At 33.5% G+C, this 15,861-nt stretch overlaps 2 protein-coding genes across 2 annotated transcripts; both read right to left on the bottom strand.

Moving 5' to 3' along the window:
- Positions 1–281: 281 nt before the first annotated feature.
- Positions 282–1,551, bottom strand: LOC142226547 (adult cuticle protein 1-like). Its single transcript, XM_075296618.1, has 2 exons — positions 1,395–1,551; positions 282–977 (listed from the first exon to the last, which is right to left on the bottom strand). The coding sequence occupies exons 1-2, from the start codon at positions 1,398–1,400 to the stop codon at positions 600–602; spliced, it is 384 nt and encodes a 127-aa protein (XP_075152733.1). The 5' UTR covers positions 1,401–1,551; the 3' UTR covers positions 282–599.
- Positions 1,552–10,608: 9,057 nt separating this feature from the next.
- On the bottom strand, positions 10,609–13,603 carry LOC142226546 (adult cuticle protein 1-like). Its single transcript, XM_075296617.1, has 2 exons — positions 13,448–13,603; positions 10,609–11,379 (listed from the first exon to the last, which is right to left on the bottom strand). Exons 1-2 carry the CDS (start codon positions 13,451–13,453, stop codon positions 11,086–11,088), a joined length of 300 nt encoding a protein of 99 aa, XP_075152732.1. The 5' UTR covers positions 13,454–13,603; the 3' UTR covers positions 10,609–11,085.
- Positions 13,604–15,861: the final 2,258 nt, after the last annotated feature.

Below are 15,861 nucleotides of genomic sequence, written 5' to 3'. Positions count from 1 at the left end.
AATTTTGAGTCTACAGATTTTGTAGAAGTCTATCAAATTCTGTCCAGATCGAGTGATGTTTAAATCTATGTACTTGAGACAAACCTTTATATATAGCACCCAACACATTTGACGGATGTGATATGGTATCGAAAATTTTGATCTTCAAAGTGGTGCAGGGTATAATAAAGTCGGCCCCGCCCGACTTTAGACTTTCCTTACTTGTTTCAAATGGGGTTTACTCTTATGATCACACCTAATTAAGTATACGCTGTAATTAAATGAGTTTAGAAAACACACAATTTAGATTTTATTTTCAAAATATTTTTATTCATATTTCATAATGTGATTCTTATTTATATTTCATAGTAATATGAAATAAGTGATGATAGTTGAAATGTGCAATAGAATGGGCATGTGACTTAGAAATGATTAGAGAACTGTTAAGATATCACAATGTAATCACAAAATTGAAAAATGAATTTAAAGAGATAGAATAATTTAAGAGAATATAGAATAGTTTAGTCCTTTAAGAGAAGATGGATGTAAGGTATATCCCAGCTTTGATGTATCATCATAATTTAACAGTTGTTTCATATTTACTAAAACTATATTATGATTTACCAAGTACCTGGAGCGGGTTGCAAATTAGCAGATACAACTGATTTAGCATGTCCTGGCAAGGGAGCTACATGAACAGCACCACGAGTTTTAGCCACAAATGTACCACCGTGAGCGGGAACTACAGCAGGGGCGGCGACAACAGCAGGAGCAGCAACCACGGCAGGGTGAGGGCCTGAAACAACTTGTACTGGTCCTGGACCAACTACAACGGGCACATGAACTGGGGATTCAGCAACAGTGACAGCAGCAGGACCATGAAGTCCACCAACAACAACAGAACCTGGATAATGACCGCCGTATACGTAGGGTCCAAGAGGAAGAACCGAGCAGTTAGCACCGAAAGCTAAGGCAAGCAAGACTACGACTGTGGCGAACTAGAAATGCAAAGAAAATGAAAATAATTAAAATATTTATGTTAGAACTGGAAATTTGTAATAATGTGAAATGTTTCTCATTATTTTTCATTTGTTATAGAAATCGAAAAATCGAAATTCCCAAAATCGATTAATCAAAAATTTACTTTTTGAAAAGAATAGTAAACAAGTTGAAAATTCGATCTTTTGATTGCCATTTCAATTGCTTTCTCAAACATTGGAAGAGATTATATTTGCTTTTAGTTTATCCGTAAATTCACTGAGTTTTAGGATGCTTATTTTTTTATCCTTCATATTTAATGCTTTAATATATTTTTCACTTAAATATTATTTTGATTTTCACTAGGGGTAAACAGTCCTTTTTGCTACATGCACATTTATTCTTTTTAAACTTTAATCCTTTTCCATTTCGCTCACCTTCATGTTTGCTATTTAGATTGATTATTGGGCTTAGATGCTGTAGACGTTTGAATTAATTCTACTGTCGATTTATTATTTCCATCGACCTTTTATAGAACACCATAAAGAAATTGTTCCCAGAGATTTTCTTCTCCATTGGCTTTACTCACTATAGTATCCAACGTAGCACCTACTCATGGTACATGGGAACACGTCATCTATTTCATTTTCATATTCTCCCGAACTCATTTTACAACTTCAATGTTGACCACACCACACCTCCACCTATGTGACTTTTACTTCAGCATATGTAAATGCTAGAAAAAGTAGCTTACGTGCAATAGTTCTTATGGAAGTTTATTGTGTTAAACAAAAGCCGATAAATGCAAAATTTCTAGTTGATGGACAATGCGGATATGAAACAACCATAACCTGGATTATATTTCACACATCTTTTTATAAATAATTAAAAGTGACCATTTAAATGAGTTCGTTCATAAAAAAACATAGAAAACATGCTATTGGGAAAAATGAATAGTTCACTTGAGATCATTATTGAAGGTCTGCCACATGCAGTGAGGCATCTTTCAAAGAGAAACTTTATAAAAGTGATTTACATAAAACAAGTAAGGGCAGACTAAAGTCGGGAGGAATCGACATACATTTGGTGCATAACAAGCAATTGATGTACATATAATTCCCTGTTACTCCCATTGATGCAGGGTATAACAATTATATACCGCCAACATTTCGAAAGGCGGAATCTTGTGTACCCGCCATCATGGATTGCTTGCAAAATTTTTAATATTGTCATCTAATTTATAAGTTACTCCATACTCCCTCAAACAAACAAAAATCGCTTCTGTAACATATACTCCCAAACACATTCCCTTAAATGTGTTGGGTGTTATATGTAATGGTTCCATCTGGACAAAATTTGTTAGACTTATACAAAATATATAGACTTAAAATTTAAGTCGTCTAATGCCCTGTGGTGGAAAACAATGTCCAGTAAAAAAAAAATTTGGAAGCTTTTCCAACGGCACAACTTTAAAAGCACTTCCAAAAGATGTACATCCAAAGATGTTCTTTATTTTAACTACACAGGAAGTTATTTTAATTCAATTATTTCTAACTCGTTTTTTCTTATTTTTAATGGGTAAATTTAATTTTTATACCCTTCACCACTACTGTGGTACAGGGTATAATAAGTTTGTGCATTTGTATGTAACGCCAAGAAGGAGTAATCATAGACCAACCTTTTAGTATACGGATCGGCTTAGAATTAAATTCTGAGTCGATTTAGCGATGTCCGTCTGTCTGTCTGTCTGTCTGTCTGTCTGTTGATGTATTTTTGTGTGCAAAGTACAGCTCGCAGTTTTAGTCCGATTGTCCTAAAATTTGGTAGAGGGTCCTGTTTCGGCTCAAAGACGATTACTATTGATTTTGGAAAAAATCGGTTCAGATTTAGATATAGCTGCCATATACATTTTTCACCGATCTGGTCATAATTGGCGTGTATATCAACCGATCTTCCTCAAATTCCGTACATCCGAATATTTTATGAGTCTCGCAAAACTTGCAAAATATCAGACAAATCGGTTCAGATTTAGATATAGCTCCCATATATAGCTTTCGCCCGATTTACACTCATTTGCCCACAGAGGCCAATTTTTTGTTCCGATTTAGTTGAAATTTTGCATAGAGAGTAGAATTAGCATTGTAGCTATGCGTGCCAAATTTGGTTGAAATCGGTTCAGATTTGGATATATCTCCCATATATAGCTTTCGCCCGATTTACACTCATATGACCACAGAGGCCAATTTTTAACTCCGATTTAGTTGAAATTTTGCACAGGGAGTAGAATTAGTATTGTAACTATGCGTGCCAAATTTGGTTGAAATCGGTTCAGATTGGGATATATCTCCCATATATAGCTTTCGCCCGATTTACACTCATATGACTACAGAGGCCAATGTTTAACTCGGATTTAGTTGACATTTTGCACAGAGAGTAGAATTAGCATTGTTGCTATGCGTGCCAAATTTGGTTGAAATCGGTTCAGATTTAGATATAGCTCCCATATATATGTTTTTCTGATTTCGACAAAAATGGTCAAAATACCAACACTTTCCTTGTAAAATCGCCACTGCTTAGTCCAAAAGTTGTAAAAATGACTCTAATTTTTTTCCTAAACTTCTAATGCATATATGTCGAGCGATAAATCATAAATAAACTTTTGCGAAGTTTCCTTAAAATTGGTTCAGATTTAAATGTTTCACATATTTTTTTACTAATATTGTGTTCCACCCTAGTGCATTAGCCGACTTAAATTTTGAGTCTATAGATTTGTAGAAGTCTATCAAATTCTGTCCAGATCGAGTGATATTTAAATGTATGTATTTGGGACGAACCTTTATATATAGCCCCCAACACATTTGACGGATTTGATATGGTATCGAAAATTTAGATCTTCAAAGTGGTGCAGGGTATAATATAGTCGGCCCCGCCCGACTTTAGACTTTCCTTACTTGTTTTGTTTCAAAAAGGTTAAAAACAGAGAAAGCTTTAATAAAATGGTACAAATTATTGAAATTTTGTCGAAAAAAAATCTAAATCCATTAAAGAAATATTGCGAATTTTCAAAATATTTTAATTCAAACGTTAGAATGCATTAAAAAAATTATAAAAAAAAATTATAAAAAATATTTATTTGTCAAAATATGACAACATTTTTTAATTCACATCCAAAACACTGAATTTGAATCACAGAGTAAGAAGTGATTCAAGTTCAGTGCAACGGCTGTTGAAATGGTGAACATCCGTCCTATGACAAGCTCATGTTAAACTCATCGCTTCTGCGCCAATTTTGCACTACTTCCGGATCCAAAACGAAAATTTTCACTACTTTTTTGGCGACGCTTTTTTTTACTGGGTGCTAGTAAAATAAGGAAAGTCTAAAGTCGGACGGGCCGGCTATATTATACCCTGCACCACTTTGTAGGTCTACATTTTTGATGCCATTTCAAATCCGTGAAATGTGTTTGGTTCTATATGTAAAGGTTTTTATGTCCATAAACGTATAATTAGGTTAGGTTAGGTGGCAGCCCGATAAATCAGGCTCAGCCCATTGTGATACCACAAAGTTGAACTTCTCTATATATATTTAAATCTGGGTCGATCTGAACAAAATTTATTATTATACATACATTTAAATATGACTCAATGTGGAAAAAATTTGTTAGACTTCTAACGGATGGTTAAATTGTAAGGGCCGATGTTGAATGTAAACCACACCTAAACGGGAATCCAAGAGTGATTGTCGAAAAACCAATGCACCCACAAAGAGTGACTGTTTGGTGCGATTTATGGGCTGGCGGCATCATCGGGCCGTATTTTTTCCAAAATGAGGCTGGTCAAGCAGTTACTGTGAATGGTGTTCGCTATCGTGAGATGATAACGAACTTTTTATGGCCCGAATTGGAAGATATGGATGTGGACGATATGTGGTTTCAGCAGGACGGTGCCACTTGCCACACAGCTAACGAAACAATGGCTCTTTTGCGCAACAATTTCAATGGCCGTGTTATGATGTCAATTGGCCGCCAAGATCATGTGATTTGACACCGTTGGACATTTTTCTTTGGGGTTATTTGAAAGAAAAGGTGTACGTCGATAAGCCAGCAACAATTCAAGAGCTAAAGGATGAGGATGAGTGGAAGAAATCGGTTCCGATTTAGATATAGCTCCCATATATATATTTCGCCCGATATGGACTTATATGGCCCAGAAGCCAGAGTTTTACACTGATTTGCTTGAAACTTTGTACTAGGAGTACAATTAGTAGTGAAGTGAAGTGTAGTAAATTTTATTGAAATCGGTTCAGATTTATATATAGCTCCCATATATATCTTTCGCCCGATATGAACCTATATAAGCCCAGAAGTCAGATTTTTATCTTGATTTGCTTGAAATTTTGCATAAGGAGTGCAATTGGTACACACAAAGAAAATTTCATTAAAAGTCAGCCAACGAAAAATTTTCATTGATATAACGAAACATTTTCATTAATACAATGAAAATATTCGTTAATAGTACGAAACGTTACGTTGATTGACAGAAACTTCGTTATATTAACGAAAAAATTCGTTGTATTAACGAATTTGTTTCATTGGCTGACTTTTAACGACACATTTCGTTAATATAACGAAACTTTTTCTACTAGTGTACAATAATCAAGTGTGCTAAATTTGATTGAAATCGGTTCAGATTTAGATATAGCTCCCATATATATCTTTCGCCCAAATTACACAGTCGCCAATCTGTTACTCCGATTTACTTGAAATTTTGCACAGGAAGTAGAACTAACATCCCAGCAAAAAATGGAGCACTATTTCAGCAGGATTGTAAGGGAGAGAGGCAGTACCAACTGCTTACAAAACAACCTAAGCAGCGCTGATTTTTGTGGGCGATGTCCCGATTTAGAGCAGCTTCTACATAGCGCTGATATATTTGCCCATTTTAATACAAATATTGCTTAGAAGTAATATAAAATCTTGAGAATAGCATTGTTGGAGTGAAGGAAAACAGCACAACCTCCCATGCATCTATACTGCATGAATTGGTTGCATTAACGTAAATGAATGATCATAAACTAGTTTGATTCATGCCACCGATTCATGCAGTGTGGATGCATTGCCTACATTATTGTATACGTAAAGGCGCAACTAAACTCTTACTGCTGAAGTATTTTTTGCTGGGATTCTGACTGTCCGTACCAAATTTGGTTGAAATCGGTTCAGATTTAAATATAGCTCTTATATATATAGCTTTTGCCTGATTTACACTCATATGACCATAGAGGCCAAGTTTTTACTCCGATTTAGTTGAAATTTTGCACAAGGAGTAGAATTAGCTTTGTTGCTATGCCTGCCAAATTTCGTTGAAATCGGTTGAGATTTAGATATAGCTCCCACATATATCTTTTTCTGATTTCGACAAAAATGGTCAAATGCCATCATTTTTCTTGTAAAATCGCCGCTGCTTAGTCGAAAAATTTTAAAAATGACTCCAATTTTCCTATACATATCTATCGACCGATAAATCATAAATACACTTTTGCGAAGTTGTCTCAAAATCGGGTCATATTTAAATGTTTCCCATATTTATATCCTGCGCCACACTGTGGAACAGGGTGCATATGTTTGCAACACCCAGAAGGAGGCGAGATAGACACATGGTGTCTTTGGCAATAATGCTCAGGGTGGGTCCCTGAGTCGATCTAGCCATGTCCGTCTGTCTGTCTGTGAACACATTCCTGTGATCCAAGTCTAGGTCGCAGTTTAAGTCCAATCGTCTTAAAATTTGGAACAAGTTCCTGTTTTGGTTCAGAATAGAACCCCATTGATGTTGGAAGAAATCGGTTCAGATTTAGATATATCACCCACATATAGTCAAGTGTGCAAAATTTGATTGAAATCGGTTCAGATTTAGATATACCTCCCATATATATCTTTCGGCCGATATGGACTTATATGACCCCAGAAGCCAGAGTTCTACCCTAATTTGCTTGAAATTTTTGCACGAGGAGAACTATAAGTAATATAGTCAGGTGTGCCAAATTTGGTTGAAATCGGTTCAGATTTCGATATTGCTCTTATATATATCTTTCGCCCGATATGGACTTATATGGCCCCAGAAGACAGAGTTTTAGCCCAATTTGGTTCAAATTTTGCACTAGGAGTACAATTAGTAGTGTAGTTAAGTGTGCTAAATTTTATCAGTTCAGATTTAGATATAGCTCCCATATATATCTTTCACCCGATTTTCCGTCATATGACCACAGAGTTAAAAGTTGTAGTCCGATTTATGTGAAATTTTGCACAGGGAGTACAATTAAAATACTAAGTATGCATGTCAAATTTTGTTGAAATCGGTTCAGATTTCTATGTAGCTTCCATATATATTTTTTTTCCGATTTGGGCAAATATGACCAAAATACCCACATTTTGTTTATAAAATCGCACTGCTTAGTCGAAAACTTGTAAAAGTGACTGAAATTTTCCTTTATTTCTAATACATATCTATCGACCGATAAATCATAAATACACTTTTGCGAAGTTGCCTTAAAATTGGTTCAGATTAAAATGTTTCCCATATTTATACCCACCACCATAGAATGTTGTCGTTGGGGTATAATAAGTTTGTCATTCCATTTGTAACACATCGAAATATCGATTTCCGACTATATAAAGTATATATATTCTTTATCTGGGAGAAACTCTAAGACGATATGACCATGGCTGTCTGTCTGTTGTAATGACGCTACAGTCTTCAATAATGAAGCAATCGCGCTGAAATTTTGCACAAACTCGTCGTTAGTCTGTAGGCAGGTCACGTTCGAAGATGGCATATATCGGTCAAGGTTTTGATATAGTCCCCATATAAACCGACCTCCCGATTTGGGGTCTTGGGCTTATAGAAATCGTAGTTTTTATCCAATTTGCCTGACATTTTAAATCTAGAGATATTTTATGACCATAAAGAGGTGTGCCAAAAATGGTGAGTATCGGTCCATGTTTTGGTATAGCCCCCATATAGACCGATCTCCCGATTTTATTTCTTGGGCTAATAGAAACCGCAGTTTTCTACCTGAAATTGAAAATCTAGAGGTATTATAGGACCACAAATACGTGTGCCAAAAATTGTGAGTATCGATCCATGTTTTGGTATAGCCCCCCTATAGACCGATCTCCCGATTTTATTTCTTGGGCTTATAGAAACCGCAGTTTTTACCCAATTTACCTGAAATTGGAAATCGAGATGTACTTTAGAACCGTAAAGAGATGTGCCAAAAATGGTGAGCATCGGTCCATGTTTTGGTATGGTCCCCATATAAACCGACCTCCTGATTTGGGGTCTTGGGCTTGTAGAAACCGTAGTTTTTATCCAATTTGCCTGAAATTGGAAATATATGTATTTTAGGACCATAAAGAGGTGTGCCAAAAATGGTGAGTATCGGTCCATGCTTTGGTATAGCCCCCACACCGAAAGAATTCTCTTCGTTAATTTTACGAAGAATTCTTCATTAACTATTCTTCCTGAATTCTTCATTAAAATAACGAAAATTTCATTCATTTTCGTAAATTTTACGAAGAACATTTTACGAATATACGAAACTTCTACGAAACATTCTACATTAACTTTTCTTCGTACAAAGTTCGTACTTTTAACGAAACTTCCTTCATATTTCATGAATTTTGTGAAGAAGTTTTTACGAATATTTTACGAAACATTCTGCGTTAAAATTTCTTCATAAAAAGTACGAAACATTTTCTTTGAAATAACGAAGAAGTTTCATTGAAAATGTAAAATTTCCGTTCGCGGCATTAAATTGTCTTTTATAATGTGCTTGAGTGTATTCCTTTATTCTATTTTTTATGCAAGTCTATGCTACTTCTCATTTGGGTGATAGCGCGCTATGAATAAAAGTGAACCAATAAAACTAAAAATTATTCAAAAACTTAAGATGTAAAGTAGTGATGTCATTTTTCACACTTGCAACTACAACCAAATGCACTTTCGACTATAAATTTTTTTTCTAAAAGTTCGAACATTTTTCAGAAAAAAGTACGAAAGTTTTTCATAAAAAGTACGAACATTTTTCATAAAAACTACGAAAATTTTTCATAAAAAGTACGAAACATTTTCATAAAAAGAACGAAATTGTTTCATAAAAAGTACGAAGATTCTTCATAAAAAGTACGAATTTTTTTCTTACAAACTACGAAAATTTTGGAAGAACTTTTCTTCGTAAAAAGTACGAAATATTTCGTACTTTTAATGAAAAGTTTCTTTGGTTGTAAAACAATGACAAATTTCGTACTTTTAACGAAATTTTTCGTTCTTTTTACGAAGAAAATTCTTTCGGTGCATATAGATCGATCTCCCGATTTTACTTCTTGGGCTTATAGAAACCGCAGTTTTTATTCAATTTACCTGAAATTGGAAATCTAGAGGTATTTTCGGGTCATAAAGAGGTGTGCCGAAAACGGTGAGTATCGGTCCATATTTTAGTATAGCCCCCATAAGAACGATCTCCCGATTTAACTCCTTGGGTTTCTAGAAACCGTACTTTTTATCTGATTTGCCTGAAATTGTAAATATTCTGGTATTTAAGGCTCACAAAAACGTGTATCGGATTAAGGTTTTATCGGTCCATTTGGTAATGCCTCCATATAGACCGACTTCACTTCTTGAGGGTGTAGAAGGCGCACTGATCATGAAAATTGCTTGAAACTCAATGTAAAATTTCCAGATTTTACTTCTACAGATTTAAGATTTCAAATCAAGACGTTATTTTATAATTTTCTTGCACACTTACAAGAGATGATAATGATTCCTCTAAAAAATCTGATATAGTCCTCATAGGTGAAATCTTTAAATTTATCTTCGGGAATTGTCCTCAAGTCCTCAAGCCCTCCTGAATTTTCAAAGAAAACCCTAATATTTGGTTCATGGTGGTGGGTATTTAAGATTCGGCCCGGCCGAACTTACTGCTGTATATACTTGTTTTTTTACCAACATTGTGTTCCACTCCAGGGCATTAACTGACTTCAATTTTAAGTCAATAGATTTTCTAAGAAGTCTTAAATATATTGTCCACTAAGAAGCCTTAAATACATATATTGCCGGTTCAGATTTAAATGTATGTATTTTATATAGCACCCAACAATTTTGAAGGATTTCAGATGGTATCGAAAATGTAGATCACAAAGTGGTGCTGGGTATAATATAGTCGGCCCCGCCCGACTTTAGGCTTTCCTTACTTGTTTGATTTATATTCAATATACAAAATACACAAATTTAAAGACGATTTCATTATTCAATTTTGAAGAATATTTCAGAATTAGTAAATTGAAGTTGACCTTATTCAAAACACATTATCTTTCATATAAATATACCCATTCTTAAGTCAAATCACCAATCTATAAGGAAAAAACGACTTCATTGAAAAGTTTATAGACTTTTGGACAAGGAAAATAATTGTATATCAAAGAAACACAACTACTAACATATGCTAAGCAAAATTTGCATTCGTATTTTAAGGACATGAAATCTTTGGCGTCTATTTGTATGGTTACTATTGCACTAGAGCGGCTCCCAATTAGAAGCGTCTTAGGCCATTTCTTTATTAACTAAGTGCAAACCCATTCAAACAAACTCGAATAATGAATTTATTTAATTAAAACCTTTATTAATTTAATTTCTTCAATTTCAATTTTATTACAACAAAAAGTTATTTTCAGACTGTTAAAGAAAAAGAAAGATAGAAAGAAGCAATGAAACATATGACAAGAATGATGGCATTGACTTAGAAATAATCACAAAGATTTCTAGAAAAGACAAGAATATCACAAATGTAAGAAAAAAAGAAAGACTAACACTTCAAGTGATTGACTTAGCAGATGAAGAAAACTAGATTGCAGACAGAAAAAAAGTGATAGAAAGATTGTTGCAGCTTTTGTTGTAATTTAAGTTTTTTTTTCGCTGGTTTATTTATTTAAGCCTCATAATGAATGAACCGCTCGACGTGTTGTCTTTTTATGTGTGTGATGGAGTCATTAAGCATTTGACCAAAATTCGATGCAATTTCATTGACGTAGGAGATGTTTGTTAAATTCTTCGTCGTACAGCTAATCTAATAGTTTACCATGTACCGGGAGCAGGTTGCAAGTTAGCTTGGACAACAGATTGTGAATGGCCAGGTAGGGGGGCAACATGAACAGCACCACGGGTCTTTGACACTGAGACAGCACTGGGGGCAGCAACAACTACTGGTGGGACAGCAACTGGACCGGAAACAACTTGAACTGGGGCAGGGAATGGACCACCGACAACAACAGCGCCTGGGAATGGACCACCAACTACAACTGGGCCAAAGGGAAAGACGGAGCAGTTAGCACCAACGGCCAAAGCAAGCAAAAATACAGCAACGGCGAACTAGAAAATAGAAAAATTTTTAAATATAAGAAAATTTGTTTAGAAATATTTTTGGGCAAAATATTTAAATAACATTTTGGTTTAAATGGTAGAAATATTTGATAAATGAAAAAATTGGGAATTCTTCCTTAGTAATATTTTTTAATACACATCCATAACTGTCACCGTGGTGCAATGTTTAGCATGCCCGCCTTGCATACACAAGGTCGTGGGTTCGATTCCTGCTTCGACCGAACACAAACAGTTTTTCAGCGGTGTATTATCCCACCTCAGTAATGCTGGTGACATTTCTGAGGGTTTCAAAGCTTCTCTAAAAGGTTTCACTACAATGTGGAACGCCGTTCGGACTTGGATATAAAAAGGAGGTCACTATGGTATCACAATGGATTGAATAGTCTAAGTGAGCCTGAAATATCGGGCTGCCACTATACTTTACCTAACCCAACATGGTATATATACGCCACGCGGGAACGCGAAATTCAAAGCTACCATGTTACTAATGGAAAACAGAGAATACCCCCAATCGGAGGGAACTTTTTCGCCACAAAATGAGTTCCTTATAAAAATGAGAAAATTAGAGGAGAAAGAACTAGCTAAAATAAAAACCTTTTTAAATTAACTGAAATATTGAGTCGTTGAATTAAAGATAAAAGAGCTTAAAATTTAAGTTTTTAATTTTGAGGGCTTTGCATTTTTGATTTAAAGCTTTCTTGAATCTAAGAAAACATCTTCCACTTTGAAGTATCTGTTATAATTTGGATTTTTAAGTGAAAATTCGGTAAATGAGATATCTATCCTAATTTTAATTTATGGAACATAAGGCGAAGTCAAAATCTTTGCATCCAGGAAAATTAATTTTTTAAGTGTTTGCAGATTCTGGTGAAAAGAAGAAAAGGTTACGAGTACAAAACTTACGTAGATACCATGGATACATTTATTTTGGAATGTCAAAAACCTGTATGAAAGGGTGAAGAGGAAATCCTTTATATTTGTCTTTATTGAACAAAAAACAAATTAATATAAATACACTGACCAAATAATATTCTAATAGGAAAGATCTGAGTCGAAACGGAAAGATCCGTCTGTCCGTGAACACATTTTTGACATCCAAGTCTAGCTTGGAATATAGGCTAAGACTTTTTTAATTATACCCTTCGCCACACTGTGGAACAGGGTATTATAAGTTAGTGCATATATTTGCAACACCCAGAAGGAGACGAAATAGAGACATAGTGTCTTTGGCAAAAATGCTCAGGGTGGGCTCCTAAGTCGATATAGCCATGTCCGTCCGTCTGTCTGTGAACATATTTTTGTGATCAAAGTCTAGGTCGCAGTTTAAGTCCAATCGCCTTCAAATTTGGCACAAGTTCCTGTTTTGGGTCAGAATAGAACCCTATTGATTTTGGAAGAAATCGGCTCAGATTTAGATATATCTCCCATATATATCTTTCGCCCGATATGGACTTATATGGCCCCAGAAGCCAGAGTTTTACCCTGATTTGCTTGAAATTTTAAGATTAAATGAGATTTGTGTCCTAGGTTTTATTTTATTTAGGCTAGATTTAAAGCAATAAAAATGTGTCAATTTTATTTTACAAATATGTTTTTTAGTGTAGACACATAGTTACAATCAATCTCGGATTATAAGAATGGAGTTTAAAAAGTCAAAAAAAGAAATAATAAAAAAAATAATTCTCAAGTGATCACTTCAGTGTCTTTTTCACTCTCTGGGTCAAAGGCTGGCTAGCCAATGATTGTATTTGGTGGCTCACAAATAAAATTTTATAGTATTCATTGTTATTGTTATTTTTTGTTTTATATTTAATAATATAAAACCATCAAAAGTTTGTAATATTTAGCATATTTAATCCTTAAAATTTGACCTTTGCGCGTATTTCAATTCCATAATTTTTTTTCATAATTTTTGATTTGAGACTATACTATATATTCCATACAAAGTTTCTTAGTCCTTGAATTTCCACTGTTAATTTTGAATTGCACAATTTTAAAACTGTTTCTTTTTTAATTATTTTTTTTTAATTTAATATTTATCCTTCAATTTTCTCACCTTCATGGTTTATGTTTTAAAGTTTTTTTGTTTTGGGTTTATTATTAAAACACTTAAACGTTAGAATTGCTTCTACTGACATTACTTGGTTTGTGTCAACCTTTTATACCAGAAAAAGTTCTTTCCCAATGATCTTATTTCTATCCCACATTACTTGCATTTATTTACCCCCGCCAACACCCATTATTGGTATGAAACCTTTAATGGATCAACAAGTGCAGCGGTATTGAATTGTCTGCAATATATCAGTTCATATGATCACTATGGATTGAATTAATCATTTCTTGATTTAATTCTTCACCATCGACCCAATCCACATTTAAATCTATGGACATTGAACATTGGTAATATAAATAGCATTAGTTTATTAAAAGTTGTCTTTTTCTAGAATTAATTAACTGGAAATAGGGTATATGAATAAAACAGTGGGCGAAGCGAAGAGAAAAGCGATGTAATTAAAATTTGATGTATGAAAATAAATGACAGATGCAGAAGAAGATGCAGAGTAAATTTTTAGGCACAAATTTCTTTAAAATAATGAAATTTTAATTAAGAGAAAGTTTATAACATTTTTTCATTAAATTTAGGACACGATTTTTTTTGCATCGAACATTTTACGAAATTTTGCATCCTTTCATTAATGTAAAAAAAAATAAATTAAAGGAATTAAATTAAATTCTTTGACAAATTATATTTCTAGATTTAAAATAAAAACGTTGCAAATATAGGCTAAGACTCATTTTGCATCTTTGTTTTAAAGTTTTCTAGAATTAAAAAAAAACATTTTTTACTTTGAAGTATCTGTTGTAATTTGGATTTTTCCTCTATTTGTCCTCTATTTATTAATATATCGCAAAAAAAAATAACGAAAATTCGCAAAATGAGATACGTATCCTAATTTTTCTTCTATTGATCTCAGATTTAAGGTCGCTAAATATGTATTTATTTTAAAGTAGCCACATCTTTGGCTCGGAATCAACACCAACATTCTTAAAGGAGGTAAAAATCTTTGGATCTAAGAAAAGTTTTTTATGAGTGTATATTAAATGATTTGCATATACTTCCAAAGAGTTTATCACAATACTCACATAGTTTTGTTTACAAAATTTCTTAACGCGAAAAGCAAACGAAAATTCGCTAAATGAGATATGTATCCTAATTTTTCTTCTATTGATCTCAGATTTAAGGTCCCTAAAAATGTATTTATTTTAAAGAAGCCACATCTTTGACTCGGAATCAACACCAACATTCTTAAAGGAGGTAAAAATCTTTGGATATAAGAAAAGTTTTTTATGAGTGTATACACTGAAAAAACAGTGAACCCTTTTCCACTGCAAAATGAACTAAAGTGTAGTAATATTGACCATGATTTAGCCCTTAAGATTTTTTTCAACTTGTCTAGTTTATAATTCTCTTAAATTTTAGTTCATCTATAACATTGTAGTTTAGTGCATTCTTACAACACCATAAGATTTATATACCCCTACCAAGTTAAAAAGTCAGTATTATTTTGGTTTACTTGCTTATTTTTTGGGAAACCCGATAATACAAATTGGTTAACAGTCTCTTTAAAATGTCGACGACTAAACTATTTTTAAATCAATCATTCCACAGTACAGAGAAATTAAATAATTAAAGGAACAACAAACCGTTTTATTACTATGAAAATTTTCATACATTAAAATTAAACTTTCTTTAAGCAAAAGTTCTTTATTATAAAAATTATGACCACGTGGAACAGAGAGTAGTTCATTTAAACTCGCTGTTTGGACATTTTGACTTATCCTTTTTTTATTCATCGTAGGTAATTTTTTCACATATCTTGCTGGAAAAAATGGAAACAATAATGAAAATTGTTATAAATTAACACCATGTAATGAAATATAATTTTTAATTCTTCATTTTAGCGTGTAACTTACCATATTTGGGGGCATTTTATCAAATGGTGTAAGGAATTCAACTTTTCTTTGGAAAACGTATCTCATAAAATTTTTACCTGAAACAATTAGAGAAATAATGAAGTATTCTAAATAAACTAATAAAACTGTGTTGTTATCGATGTGAAGGATATAATAAAATAAATATTCTAGTTGAAAGAAAGCCAAAGTTTTAGTATAAATCTTACCAATTCTCTATTAAATTGTACGCTGAGGGAAAATATAAAAAAATGTCAAAATTTATTTGGGTTACTCTGAAATTAAATATTTATTTTTTACATTAAATAAAATTATTAAATAGGTTTTCAAAAAATCTAATGAAAACAAGTATAAACGGCCGTAAGTTCGGCCAGGCCGAAGCTTATGTACCCTCCATCATGGATTGCGTAGAAACTTCTTCTAAACACTGCCATCCACAATCGAATTACTTAAGTTGCGGTAACGCTTGCCGATGGCAAGGTATCTTAAATCCTCCTA

Source organism: Haematobia irritans, chromosome 2 (genome assembly GCF_050003625.1).
Source record: "Haematobia irritans isolate KBUSLIRL chromosome 2, ASM5000362v1, whole genome shotgun sequence".
Classification (NCBI taxonomy): Eukaryota; Metazoa; Arthropoda; class Insecta; order Diptera; family Muscidae; genus Haematobia; species Haematobia irritans.
This window is presented reverse-complemented; position numbering and strand designations above follow the sequence as displayed.